Source organism: Lactuca virosa, chromosome 3 (genome assembly GCF_052849685.1).
Source record: "Lactuca virosa cultivar CGN04683 chromosome 3, Lactuca_virosa_CGN04683_v6, whole genome shotgun sequence".
Taxonomy (NCBI): domain Eukaryota; kingdom Viridiplantae; phylum Streptophyta; class Magnoliopsida; order Asterales; family Asteraceae; genus Lactuca; species Lactuca virosa.
Window position 1 is genome coordinate 48,687,458 of NC_136428.1, and position 13,494 is coordinate 48,700,951.

The 13,494-nt window shown below is 33.6% G+C and overlaps 1 protein-coding gene across 1 annotated transcript; it reads left to right on the forward strand.

Annotated features, from left to right (window-relative positions):
- The first annotated feature begins 4,496 nt into the window (after positions 1-4,496).
- Positions 4,497-9,291, forward strand: LOC145165628 (putative phospholipid-transporting ATPase 4). Its single transcript, XM_079084393.1, has 9 exons — positions 4,497-6,571; positions 6,671-6,781; positions 6,903-7,179; positions 7,252-7,340; positions 7,426-7,510; positions 7,606-7,815; positions 7,908-8,132; positions 8,227-8,418; positions 8,501-9,291. The coding sequence occupies exons 1-9, from the start codon at positions 4,683-4,685 to the stop codon at positions 9,215-9,217; spliced, it is 3,795 nt and encodes a 1,264-aa protein (XP_078940519.1). The 5' UTR covers positions 4,497-4,682; the 3' UTR covers positions 9,218-9,291.
- The last annotated feature ends 4,203 nt before the right edge of the window (positions 9,292-13,494 follow it).

Genomic DNA, 13,494 nt, shown 5'->3' on the forward strand with positions numbered 1-13,494 from the left:
TAGACCTTCAAAACGACAAAGATCTCCTCTATGTTATATATTTGATAAGTTTTTCTCTATAACTTAAATGATGTTGTTTTATTACTAAAAATTAATAGATGTTATGAAATTTTTTGATGCGTTGCTATTCATTTAAAACTGTATTTTGTTTTGGTATAATACTTTATGTTACCTTTTTTATGCATTTGTATTGATGCATATATGTATGTAAAAAAATAAGAAAAAACACAAAAATTTGAAAACCAGTTCAATTAGAAATCTGGTTTTTAAAACTTTCGTAAAAATAAAGGTTATTATTGATAGTCTGATCGACTTAAAAAACCAAATTTAATTTCTTGTATTGTTTCTTGTGGCTAATTCTTTTGCTAGTTTTGTTTCTAGAACAAATTATTGAAATCGTCCTTGTGGTTGGTGAAAATTGCGTGTTTGGTACCTAACATTTTTTTTTTGCATTCGGACTGTCTCGACAGTTTTATTTTGTTGCGTTCTTCGTCCCCAGCTGATATGAAAAGACTTTTTTGCCCTTTCTTATTTTTTTTCACTTATTTTTATTATTTGATTTATGTTTAATAATAATACTAAATAAAACGGGCCCATTTCAACCCCACTACCCACTCAACCATCTTCTCGTTCTCTTGTCTCTGTCCTTTTTTTTTCTTCATCCGTTGCCATCTCTCAACTCTGGTGAGCACACTCCGACGAACACCTGAACCATAAACACCGGCAAATACAAGAACTATGGCGCTGCCATTGAAATCGTTTGCTCTCTTTTCCACTCTCATCAACCACCGTCAACACACTAACAATCCCCAAAATTCCAGAAAAATGCACAATAACAATCCTAATAATTCCAGAAAAAACACATAAGAAAAATAACAAAGATATGTAAATCTTTGAAATATACATTAAGAACAATCCCAAAAATTCTCAAAACAATCCCAAAAAGAATCTTCGTTTTTGTAAATCCAGAAATAAAAACCATAGTTCATTGATTTTTGGTTCTTTTTCTGTAAATCCAACAAGGAAGAAGGTAGGAGGAGTGTGTTTAATCCCGATTGTTATTTAAGGCATGGAATTTGATTCTTCAGATGAAGGACATTAACTCTTCAGATGATGGGATTGTTAGACATTGGTAGTGGCGATTTAGGGCTTGGATGAAGGCAACGAGAAAAAGGCAAAGGCGATTCTGTCGGTGGTGATTTAGGGCTTGGACATTCATGTCGCAGGTGATAGAACACCACTAACTCCACCACCTCATGTCTACTCTGACGAGGTCACCGCCTGCGACGACACCTCAAGCAACATAGAAGAAAGAAGATCATGGAGTGGCTCCGCTAGAGAATGGGAAGAACGTACAAATGATGGTGGTTGTGTCTCGGACTCACGTTAAACAAATGGCGTTCTTCTGCACGATCGTCACCGCTCTTCTACACCATCAAACAAAGATAGTGGTGGTGGTTTCCGGCAAGGAACAAGTTTATTGATGGTGGTTTTCGACGAAGAAGAGGGAGGTAGAGTGTCTGGTGAGAGGTTGAGGTTAATGGAGCATGTATGCACTGGGAGTATAACCGTATGCAGTGGGGGGATAAAGGGTTAGGTTGGCCCTATATATTAAAACATTTATTTTTAATAGGTTAATAATAAAGAAAATAAATAAAATAACCAATAAGGGTATTTTAGTCATTTTAAGTCGGTTAGGGACGAAAAACACAATAAAATCATATTATAGGGACGGTCCGAGTGCAAAAAAAAAAAAACTTAGGGACCAAACACGTAATTTTTGACAAAACATAGGGACGATTTTAGTAATTTGTTCTTGTTTTCTAATATAATCTTAGGACTCTTTAATAAAAATAATATTGGGAAATTGTCAGAAAAGTCCAAATATTTTCAGAAAAGTTACACTTTAGTCCCATGATTTTTTTTTTGAATATAAAAGTCCCGTTTATTTCATTTTGGCTCAAGTTTACAAAATCTTTTTTTTAAACATGAAATGACATATTATCATGTTTTTACAAATAATCTAGACTTTTATGTTAAAAAAAAATAATCTTAAAACTAAAATATAACTTTTCTGAAAACTTTTATGACAATTTCCCAATAATATACTTAAGATATACTTTTTGTTATCAATTATCATATATATATATATATATATATATATATATATATATATATATATATATATATATATATATATATATATATATATATAGGGAAAGGATCAAATGAGAACACCTAAAAGGTTGAGAACGCGAGAACAGTTCTAGACCAATCAATATATAAGGTCATATTAGTAATTGTATATTTTAATTAAATTAAAATAAAATAAAATCAATCAAATTCCCTTAAATTTAGGATCAGTTACCAAAAAAGAAGGAAATATTTGATTTTTTATTTTTCTTATTAATGAAATATAAAAAATATTTTTATCAAAAAAAGTTTTTTTAACTAAAAAAAATTAAATTTTTTTTCTTAAAAAATAATTTTTTTTATCCTATTTCACGTTTTTTTTTCGAAAAAATTAATAGAAATCAAACCCCAAATCAATACATTTGTATTCATAACGATTTTTTTTTCAAAAAAACTAATACTACTACGATCACAAATGAATACATATCAATTTACAAGTAATCCACCTTTCTTTTAATCAACCGAAAACAAAAGAGGTGTAAAAATTATCATTTCTTCATAAAAGAATACCTTTAATCATAAATAAATACACACTTATTCACACATGTTTACACTGCTATTTACAAATGAATACATTGTTATTAACAAATGAATACCCTGGTATTCACAAATGAATAAAAGAATACATCTAATCATAAATAAATACTTTCATTCACACATGATTGCACTGTTATTTTACAAATGAATACATTGTTATTAACAAATAAATACCCAACTATTCACAAATGAATACCTCTCTCACGCATTTAATCAAACAGCCCAATCGTCCCAGATACAAAGCCAATGAACCCGATGTCAAATACGCCCTCCACAACCAAATCAACAATCCATTGTTCTTCGTTTACATAAGTCGATTTTGACTTTTATGGTTTTGACTATGTAGAACAATCTCAACCATTCCGACTCAGCTTTATCACAGATTGCGAATTGTCTTAAGCCCCGAATGTAAAACCCATTTAGCGATTGCGAACCAGTCATCAAATTAATTCCGATCAAAATCAAAATCACTATAAACAACCAAGAATCCGAAATCCCAGCAAAGCGATTCAGTCTTCACATCCAATTGGTTCGTCCGTTCATCACCAGACTTCGAGATTAGCATTCAATCAAACACCAAATCGATTCTTCAAAGATCAATTTCATTCACAGATCATCAGAAATTTTCATGTTCGAGATGAATCAAATTAATAATCATGAAATCAAATTGACTATAAGAACAGGAACGAGAAAATTGATGAAAAAATCGATTCATGAGAATTGATATACACACGATGAAGACCATTAACCTCAAAAAAATCATCGATTGTAGATTTAGAACAGGAGAATTGATATACACCCATGTGCGTTCGATTTATTCCCTCCGTATCTCGATTTCCTTCAACCAAATTACCTCAAATTGTGTTTCATGCTTTGAATCCACTCCCGTCTCCTCATCTCTTCTGAGACGCCTCAATGGTCGGGGAAGTCGACGTCGCTGCACCATCTTCAGCGAAGCTTGCGTTGTCGGGGCTAGGGCAGCAGAAGGAGGCGGCGGCGTTGCAGATTGGTGAGAGGTAAATGGATTGTTGAAGATCGAAGACGAAGGAGAAATGGGGTGATCGAAGACTCCATCAATAGTCTTTATCTTCACAGCAGCTTGCAGGTCCGATTAGGGCTACAAAAATCGTCTGATAGGGGAATGAATAGGGAAACGGCAATCTTTAATGGAAATAAGAATGGGAATGAGAAATTATAGGATTGACCTAAAGTTTCAATTACTGTTATACCCTTATGCCATTTTAAAAGTTACATTTTACTACCGATAGTTTTAGAATCAACATAAATTACCCGTTTGATGATAGCCTTAGATTTGAATATTTAAGTGGTCCAGATGTGTTCTCACGTTCTCAACCTTTTTGGTATTCTCAACTGATCCTACTCATATATATATATATATATATATATATATATATATATATATATATATATATATATATATATATATATATATATATATATATATTGTAAGCGGTTGTTTCGTTAGATACTATTGGACCCAATTTAGGTTACTTTTTTTAAATAGATGCAGATAATATACTTAATATCCTTATAATTTTAAATTTGTTAGGCTTTTTATTATGATGTTTACCATGATTACCCAGAATTATTCCATTAAACAATAATTTTTTATTTTTATGTTTTGAAAAAATCTCATTGGTGCTTTCTTTGTGCTTTATGACCCAATCCCGACCTCCATTGTCAAACTATGTTGCTACAAAAGGCCTGAGCTGAGCTTCCAAGAACAACACAAGATCCAAGAAAGCTCCAAATTTGAGCATTAGAAGATTCTGAATTTCCCATTAATAAAATCATCAAAAGAAACAAAATTCACATTTGTGATTCTTCATCTGTCAATATGTGCCGTTTCTCATACAAACACCAGCTTCAATAACACCACCCACTACTGCAAAAAACAATCATAGTTTGACCTCTCTTAACAACACCCAACAATGGCGACGCAACCATCTGCAACAAATGTTCAGACGATGAGGAAGAAGAAAAAGAAAGGAAAAGTAAAATGGAGCAATCTTTACACGTTTTCTTGTTTACGGTCACCACCTCTGGTGAACCAATCGGATTTCGGCCAGCCTGGGTTCTCCAGAGTTGTTTTCTGTAATGATTCAGCGATGCACAGAACAAAACCATATAAGTATCCCATCAATGATGTCTCCACAACAAAGTACAATGTGGTGACGTTTCTTCCTAAGTCGTTGTTTGAGCAGTTCCGTAGGGTGGCAAATCTATATTTCTTGTTAGTTGCGGTTTTATCGGTTACTTCTTTAGCTCCTTTCTCTCCTCTGAGCTTGATTGCACCTTTGGTTTTTGTGGTTGGAATCAGTATGCTTAAAGAGGGCGTAGAGGATTGGCATCGGTTCTTGCAGGATTTGGAGGTGAATTCGAGGAAAGTGAAAGTTCATATTGGAAATGGATCGTTTCTTGACAGACCATGGAAGGCGCTACGAGTGGGGGATGTTGTGAAGGTGAGCAAGAATGAGTATTTTCCAAGTGATCTTCTGTTGTTATCTTCTAGCTATGAAGACGGTGTTTGCTATGTTGAGACTATGAATTTAGATGGAGAAACCAATCTGAAAATCAAACGTTGCTTGGAATGTACTCTGGGTTTTGATGAAGAACTGAAGTTCGATAAGTTTAAAGCCACGATTCGGTGTGAAGATCCGAATTCGAGTCTCTACACTTTTGTTGCAAATTTGGAGTTTGGAGACGAAGATGAAGATACGTTGATTTCTTCATACCCTTTATCCCCTTCGCAGCTCCTTCTCCGAGATTCAAAGCTACAAAATACGGATTATGTCTATGGAGTTGTGGTATTTACCGGAAGAGATACGAAAGTGGTTCGAAATTCTATGAAATCGCCTTCGAAACGTAGCAGAGTAGAAAAAAAGATGGATCATGTAATTTATGTTCTGTTCTTCATGTTGCTTCTAATATCTTTAATCACCTCCATTGGTTCTGCTCGATATACAGACAGAAAACATACAGCTAAAGAATGGTGGTACCTTCAGTTACTCGAAGACACAGATGCGTCTTTTGATCCTAATAAACCACTCATTTCTGGGTTTCTTCAGTTCTTGAGAGCACTCATATTGTATGGTTACTTGATCCCAATCTCCCTTTACGTCTCCATTGAAGTAGTCAAGTTCTTACAAGCAATGCTTATAAACAATGACCTCCAACTGTTCGATGAAATGTCTGGGAAATCAGTTGAAGCCCGAACTTCAAACTTGAATGAGGAACTTGGTCAGGTTGAGATGATTTTGTCTGATAAAACCGGGACTTTAACATGTAACCAAATGGAGTTCAGGAAGTGCTCCATTGAAGGAATTTCTTATGGTGGTGATGTAAATGCGATTGTTCGTGCTGCTTCTCACAGAATGAATATTAACATCGAGAGCTATCGTTTCAATATAGATGGTGAGGATTCCACGCCTCGAGATAGTATTGAGATGCACGAAATTTATTCCGATCAGGATAATGAAGTAAAGAACAGTGTCTTGGATGATGCAAAAAGTATGAGAAATCTTGGTATAAAAGGTTTTAATTTTAGAGATGATAGATTGATGAACAAAATGTGGGTTCATGGATCGAATGTCTGGGATATGATGATGTTCTTCAGAGTCATGGCTTTATGTCATACAGGTATACCAGTCGAAAATGGAGAAGAAACAGGAAGCCATAAACTCAAATATGAAGCAGAATCCCCCGAAGAAGTGACCTTTCTGATTGCAGCTCAAGAATTTGGTTTCCAATTTTGCAAAAGAACTCAGTCTTCAATGTTTGTCAAAGAGATTGATTCTTCCGCTGCAGAGGAGGTCGAAAGGTCGATGCTTTCCCATGATATTCTTTATCTTTATGACTTCATCGCCCCCCTTTATTATCTAACCTTTTTAAACTATACATATCTATGATTAAATTTCAGGGAATACAAGCTATTGAACTTATTAGAATTCAGCAGCTCAAGAAAGAGGATGTCAGTGATAGTTCGTGATGAAGTTGGTCAGATTTTCCTATTTTGTAAAGGCGCTGACAAGTAAGTTTCTTGATCGAATGCTCTTCTTTATTTGTAATTTTGAGGATAAAGATTTAATCTTTGACCTAAAATGGTATGAAAATGAAATAATATGGAGGTAAAGATTTCTTGTATTGTGTAGCATCATCTTTGATAGGCTAGGTGATAGTGGTAGGACATACCAACATGCTACAACCATGCACCTTGCAAACTATGCAGAAGATGGGTTAAGGACAATGGCGTTTGCTTATCGAAAGATTAAAGATTTGGAGTATGAAGAATGGAGCTCAACATTTGCTAAAGCAAAGGCCACAATTGGGCCTGAAAGAGAGGAGTTGCTAGAGAATGCATCTGAAATCATCGAGAAAGATTTGGTGTTGTTAGGTGCTGTAGCTGTTGATGACAAGTTACAAGATGGGGTAAAACATTTACTCAACCTCTCTTTTCTCATCTATGACAAAATATTGATCACTTCCTAACATGGATTTCAGGTTGCAGAATGCATAGATAAACTCGCACAAGCTGGACTCAAGATATGGCTCCTTACCGGAGACAAAAAGGAGACTGCAGTTAATATTGGGTTAGAATTCTCAAATAGATATGATGCGCCTTCATCAATTATCAAATTCCAATTTTTTTTTATTTTTTTTTTTTTTTTTGGTCAGATTCGCTTGTAGTTTGCTTAGGCATGATATGAAGCAGTTTCATCTGAGTTTGAGCAGGGACGCTGAATCAAAGAATCAACTAAAGGTGAATATTTATGAACTTGAATTGAGTCGATTTACTCAATCTGAGGTAGAAAAATCCGAGTTAGGGGTAATGATTCAACATTTTGTAGCTTTCAGGCTATGACAGATGACATATTAAATCAAATCGAGGCTTCTTATCAAATGACAGTTAACGAAAAAACCAAGGATGATCCTTTTGGTCTTGTGGTGGACGGAAAAGCCCTTGAAATTGCTTTGGGGGATGACATAAGAGACCATTTCTTGCAGCTGGCAGTTAATTGTTCCTCTGTTATATGTTGTCGTGTCTCTCCTAAACAGAAAGCCTTGGTAATCAATCCACCTAGATTCATCTTAATTACTTCAAATCATATCCTAAACAATTAGAAATTCCATCGGCATCTAATTTTGTGCAAACTTAGATTACTCGATTAGTGAAGAAATATAGTGGCAAGATGACATTGGCGATTGGAGATGGAGCAAACGATGTTGGTATGATTCAAGCAGCTGATATCGGCATTGGGATTAGTGGTATGGAAGGAATGCAGGCTGTGATGGCAAGTGATTTCTCAATGCCCCAATTTCGATTCTTGGAACGCTTGTTAATAGTGCATGGGCATTGGTGTTACAAGAGAATCTCCAAGATGGTCTCTACCAAACTTAATTTAGAGAATATGTTTTTTTTTTTTGGGTATAAAAGTATGATGACTTACTTTCTAAATCGATCGTGTATTCCTGCAGATTCTGTATTTCGTATACAAGAACATTGTATTTGGGCTTACGTTATTCTACTATGAACTCTACTCCAAATTCTCGGGGGACGTGTTATATGACGGATGGTATATGCTTATGTTCAATCTCTTTCTCACATCCCTTCCTGTGATATCGTTAGGCGTCCTGGAACAAGATGTTTCCTCAGATATTTGCCTTGAGGTATATATAAATATATTTCCGTAAAAAGATGAAATTATCAATCATAAAGACTAACACCAGCGTTTTCCCTTAATGATATCAGTTTCCGGCCCTTTATCAACAAGGACAAAAGGGTATTTTCTTTAGTTGGAAGAGAATCTTGGGGTGGATGGGAAATGGAATACTTACATCTGTCACCATATTCATCCTAAACGTCAACATTCTATCCTCCTCAGCCTTCCGACAAGGGGGAGAAGTCATAGACATCGCCCATTTAGGAGTGATCACATACACTGTCGTCATATGGACTGTAAACTCTCAGATTGCTCTAATCATCACTCACTTTACATGGATCCAACATATCTTCATCTGGGGAAGCATCTTGTGTTGGTATATTTTCTTACTCTTCTATGGTGTTCTTCCACCCGTATACTCCGGCCGAGAATTCAAACTCCTGATTGAAGCCGTGGGACCCGCACCCGTGTACTGGATTGTCACGTTGTTAGTTGTAGTCGTTGCTCTTCTTCCCTACTTCATTTACATGGTCATCACCAGGTCCTTTTATCCAATGGATGATCATGTCATCCAGGAAATGAAGTATGGAAGGGAAGTTGTTGTAGATGATGACATGTGGTTGAGAGAGAAGCAAAGTTCCAGGAAGGTGACCCATATTGGGTTTTCAGCCAGAGTCGATGCCAAGATCCTCTATTTAAAGGATCAACTACACAAGAAAAGAATGTTCATTATTAAATCCATCACCAATAGTCCTATTCGTCGATCCATAACCATTAATTCATTAGATAATAGAGATTCATCATAATACCAAACTATTTGATTGTTGCACACACTTGTTTCTCAGTTGTCCAAAGGCATTATAAAGAGTAAATTTATACATATTTGTGTCTTACATGTTAATTGTTTTCTTACCAAAACTTTGTTAGTCATTCATAATGTAACTTAGGTGAATAAATCAAATTTATCAAGTTCAAGTTTAAGTTTGAATACACACTACTACAAAATGGGCTAATAGAGCCCGGTTATATGAGCAATTCATAAGGGCTGCAAATAAACATATACAAGTATACAACCCAATAGTTTAACATTGATAGTTTGAACAACCTGGCCCACATGTTCCTTTTAAATTGACACGTTATTATACCAAAGTAGAAAAGGAGATATATCAATATCAAGACAAAGAATATTTGCTTTACAAGACCTTCCTGATGGTTTCAAGGGGAAAGCTCATAAGGCTGGCTGAGGTGGTGGTGGGGTGTTGCATGTGCTCAATCTGGTCCTACCGAAATTGGTTGGTTTTTGATGCTATAAAACCCAAAAATTTAAAGGACAAATATTTGATTTTGTATTCCATCATATGATTATATACTAGGATTAAGAGTAGTAAGTTGAATTGGACTAAATGGGTTAAGAACCCTTCCAATGCTATAAAGTTCTTGTAATTTTTGTTTTCCTCTAGCTCCTTGCTAGAATGGCCGTGTTTAATGATACTTACGTTCAAAAAATAAAAAAAATATCAAGAAAAAGAAAGTACTTCATAAGACCAGGAAGAACCATACTTTCAGGGGTCCGTATTAATGAAGAAAATTAAATTGAGACCCTATAAAATGTTGTTGTAAAATATTATTAAATCTAAGCACCCTATGCATGTCTTCACTCATTAATAATAAATTGAAACTACTACAAACAATTTTCCAAAACAAGATAAACAACAAACACATTATTATTTTCTAAATATGGATCTTCTAGCATTTTTAGAAGCAAATTCATCTATTATACTTTCATAATAAATATTTTTAAGAAACTATTCTCAATCGAAATCAAAGCCAAAACTTAAGATTTTAAAAGTTTTAATTTTAAAAAGTTTCTTTACACTTATGTAACTGTAATAAGAATAATCAACAATATTCCATGTGGTAGCCAAAAAACTAGATATGCATTTATCCTTTTTATGAAATTTAGTTTTGTGTTAGCTATATCATATTTAATTGGTATTTTTGTAACAATTCTAGCTCGTTGAATAAATCGTCATCATCGATGTCTGAGATGTGACCATTTTGCAACTTCTTTTCAATATCTTACAACTCGCATTTATTAATCAGTATTTAATGACTTCAACTTTTCTACTGTGAATAAGAAACCCAAAATGTATTCATAGTGCTTGTATTGATGGAACATTTACTTCAATGAACCAATAACTTGATCAACTATGTACATAAAATATTGAATCATGAATGTCTGTTGAGGTAAAAGTTCATGTACTAGCTCCAATGAAACAAAGTTACTGTCATCAAAATGTATTTTCTTAAAATTTATTCTTTTATTATTTTTTACAATAAACACTAAATTAATTAATAAACTAGAGAAGTTTCTCATGCTTTGTATGGGTTGGAGGGTTTAGAATTGTGTTTGTGTTGGTAATTCTGCTAAAAAACAAATTACATTTAAAAAGTGGGTTAGGTAGCCACAAATGAAATAGAAAAAGAGAATAACATAATACAAATCTAATTTTGTTGCCACAACCACATATTAGAAACCTACTTTTCCGCATAGCAAACAGGAAAAATGTCATTTTTAATCATAAATCAAAATACATGGAAATATGAAAAGATGTAACAAAACTTCTTTTTCATGTTCTTCCAGCCTTTGATTCAAACTCACCATACAAATGGTGGTCTTCTCATCTGGACTTCGATGTACACATGCAAAGCCAATGTCAAAACATATACATCACATGAATCATGGATCATGATATATAGAAAGTAACTTAACTGCCAGATTCACAAGAATATGTAATCTAGACAAATCTTCTCCAATTTCCTTCAAGATCTGGTGCAGTACATTAGTAAGATTACTGCTATATTTGGGCTACAAATGACAATAATAATAATAATAATAATAATAATAATAATAATAAAATATGTTAAGCACACATCAGAAATAAGAGATCAAATTTCGAAAAAGGATGCACTAATGTTACTCTTTTATTGAAAAAATATTAAAAATAAAGATCAAATTTTACTAAAGGACTAAGCATACATGAACAAAATTTACACACACACACATCAACATTAGTGTTAGAGCTCAAATATCAAAAAAAGAAGTCGTGATGGTATTGTGTATTATGTTTTTTTTTATTATCTGTATTTCCATATTTTGGTCCAACCATATCCAAAAACTGTGTAAAGATTCAATCTTTTTATCATATGTTATATCAAGGTCAACGTAATATATATATATATATATATATATATATATATATATATATATATATATATATATATATATATATATATATTGAGAGAGAGAGAGAGAGAGCTAGGTTCAGGTATTCAAAGTAATTATTGTGTTATTGTATACATAAATGTGGGCCAATCAAAATTTAAAATAAAAACAAATAATTAAATAAATAAATAAGGGTAAATAGGTAATTTGATAATTAGTTTCCACAAATAATATCCTATAATTATGGTAACCATTGACTTCAGCTAGCTACCTACCTACCTAGGTTTTCTCCATCGACTTTTTAAAACCACCGAAAGTGAACAAGATCGACATCACCATGGTCGCGATTCTTAAGATCGGCATCATCCGAAGGTTTTAGGAGGAGGAATCAAAGAGCAATTTTCTCAGATGACTGTACATCAACGACATCATAAGCAACAAAACGACGCGGGGTTCATCCCTACAGCGAGTCTAGTGGTGGTTTCAGGTTCTCCGATGAGTTCTGCGACGGCGATCCCGGAACAATCTGATCCTTTCTCATCCTATCAAGGTTTACAGATGGCTTATCTAAAGGATGAACATCAATTTCAGCAAAAACAATCTACGGGATTTGATTTGGCTTCTTCAGATTCAGTTTTAAGGTATTTCATACTACTCTGCTTATATCAGCAATGCATACTATCTATTTTTGATTTTAATGGAGTTTATCATTGGTTTAATTGCAGCGATTAGTTATCGCCAATTCTTCAAATCCAATCTTCTGGTAACAATAATCGATCTACTGATCTAAACGAAACCCTTGATCAAAACACGAGAATTCAGATCCAACAACAACAACAACAAATTCAAAATTCTCCTTATTTATTTTCATTACCAACAACCCAACAACTCCAAATTATTCAAACTGCTGCTCCACCACCACAGTACATCCACCACCACCACCCTTCTCCGGCGGTGGTTACGGTAGCACCTTACTACCAGATGTACCAGTCTCAGGGTCACCTCCATCCTCAAAATCCGGCAATGGGTCAACAAAATTTCGTGTATTTAATGCCCCACCAAGGGTACAACTTCCCATTGCAACAACAACAACAACAACCAAATGATTCAGATTCTCCCCGGAAAAATCAACCTGCTCCAACAGAATGCATACCGTAACTGAATCTTGAATTCCAATTCTATCAGAATGGAATCACAAATTCCAATTCTGTTGGAATGGAATATGGATATTTTTCTCACTGATTTATGCATTTGATTTGTTTCCACAGAAGCAGCTGATGCTTGAAGAATGGACCATGAAATTGAAAGTGATTCTTAGCAACATTATTCTTTTAGAATATATTAGTGTCTTTGTTAGATTTTGATGTTTTTTTTCCCAATTTGAAAGTTTTTTTAGTTTTATTCTTTAACAATAAATGTAATTCTTAGCAATTGTTACCCGTATTTTATAAGAATTAATGTAATTTTTGTTTTTATTCTTCAATTGATGGTTCACGAATTTGTTATTCTCCAAGAAGTTTTTAAAGTTATGATCAAGAAATAGGTTCAAAAATATTTTTATTATTTTATGGTTCAAGAATATTTTTATTTTTGATAAATATATTCTGTCAGAATATCCGAGAATTATCATCACTACAATCAGATTTTTAAAATTAATTGAATCTATTATCTCTTAAAATATGCAATTTTCCTTTTCTAAATTTATGTTAATTGACTAAAATACCCTTCAAATGAAATTAGATGGTATTTTCTAATTATCTTTAATTTAATAATATGTATTATTCACTTTCTTAAAATAAGTAAAATTGATTGGCCCACATTTATGCATACAATAACACAATAATTACTTTGCATAGA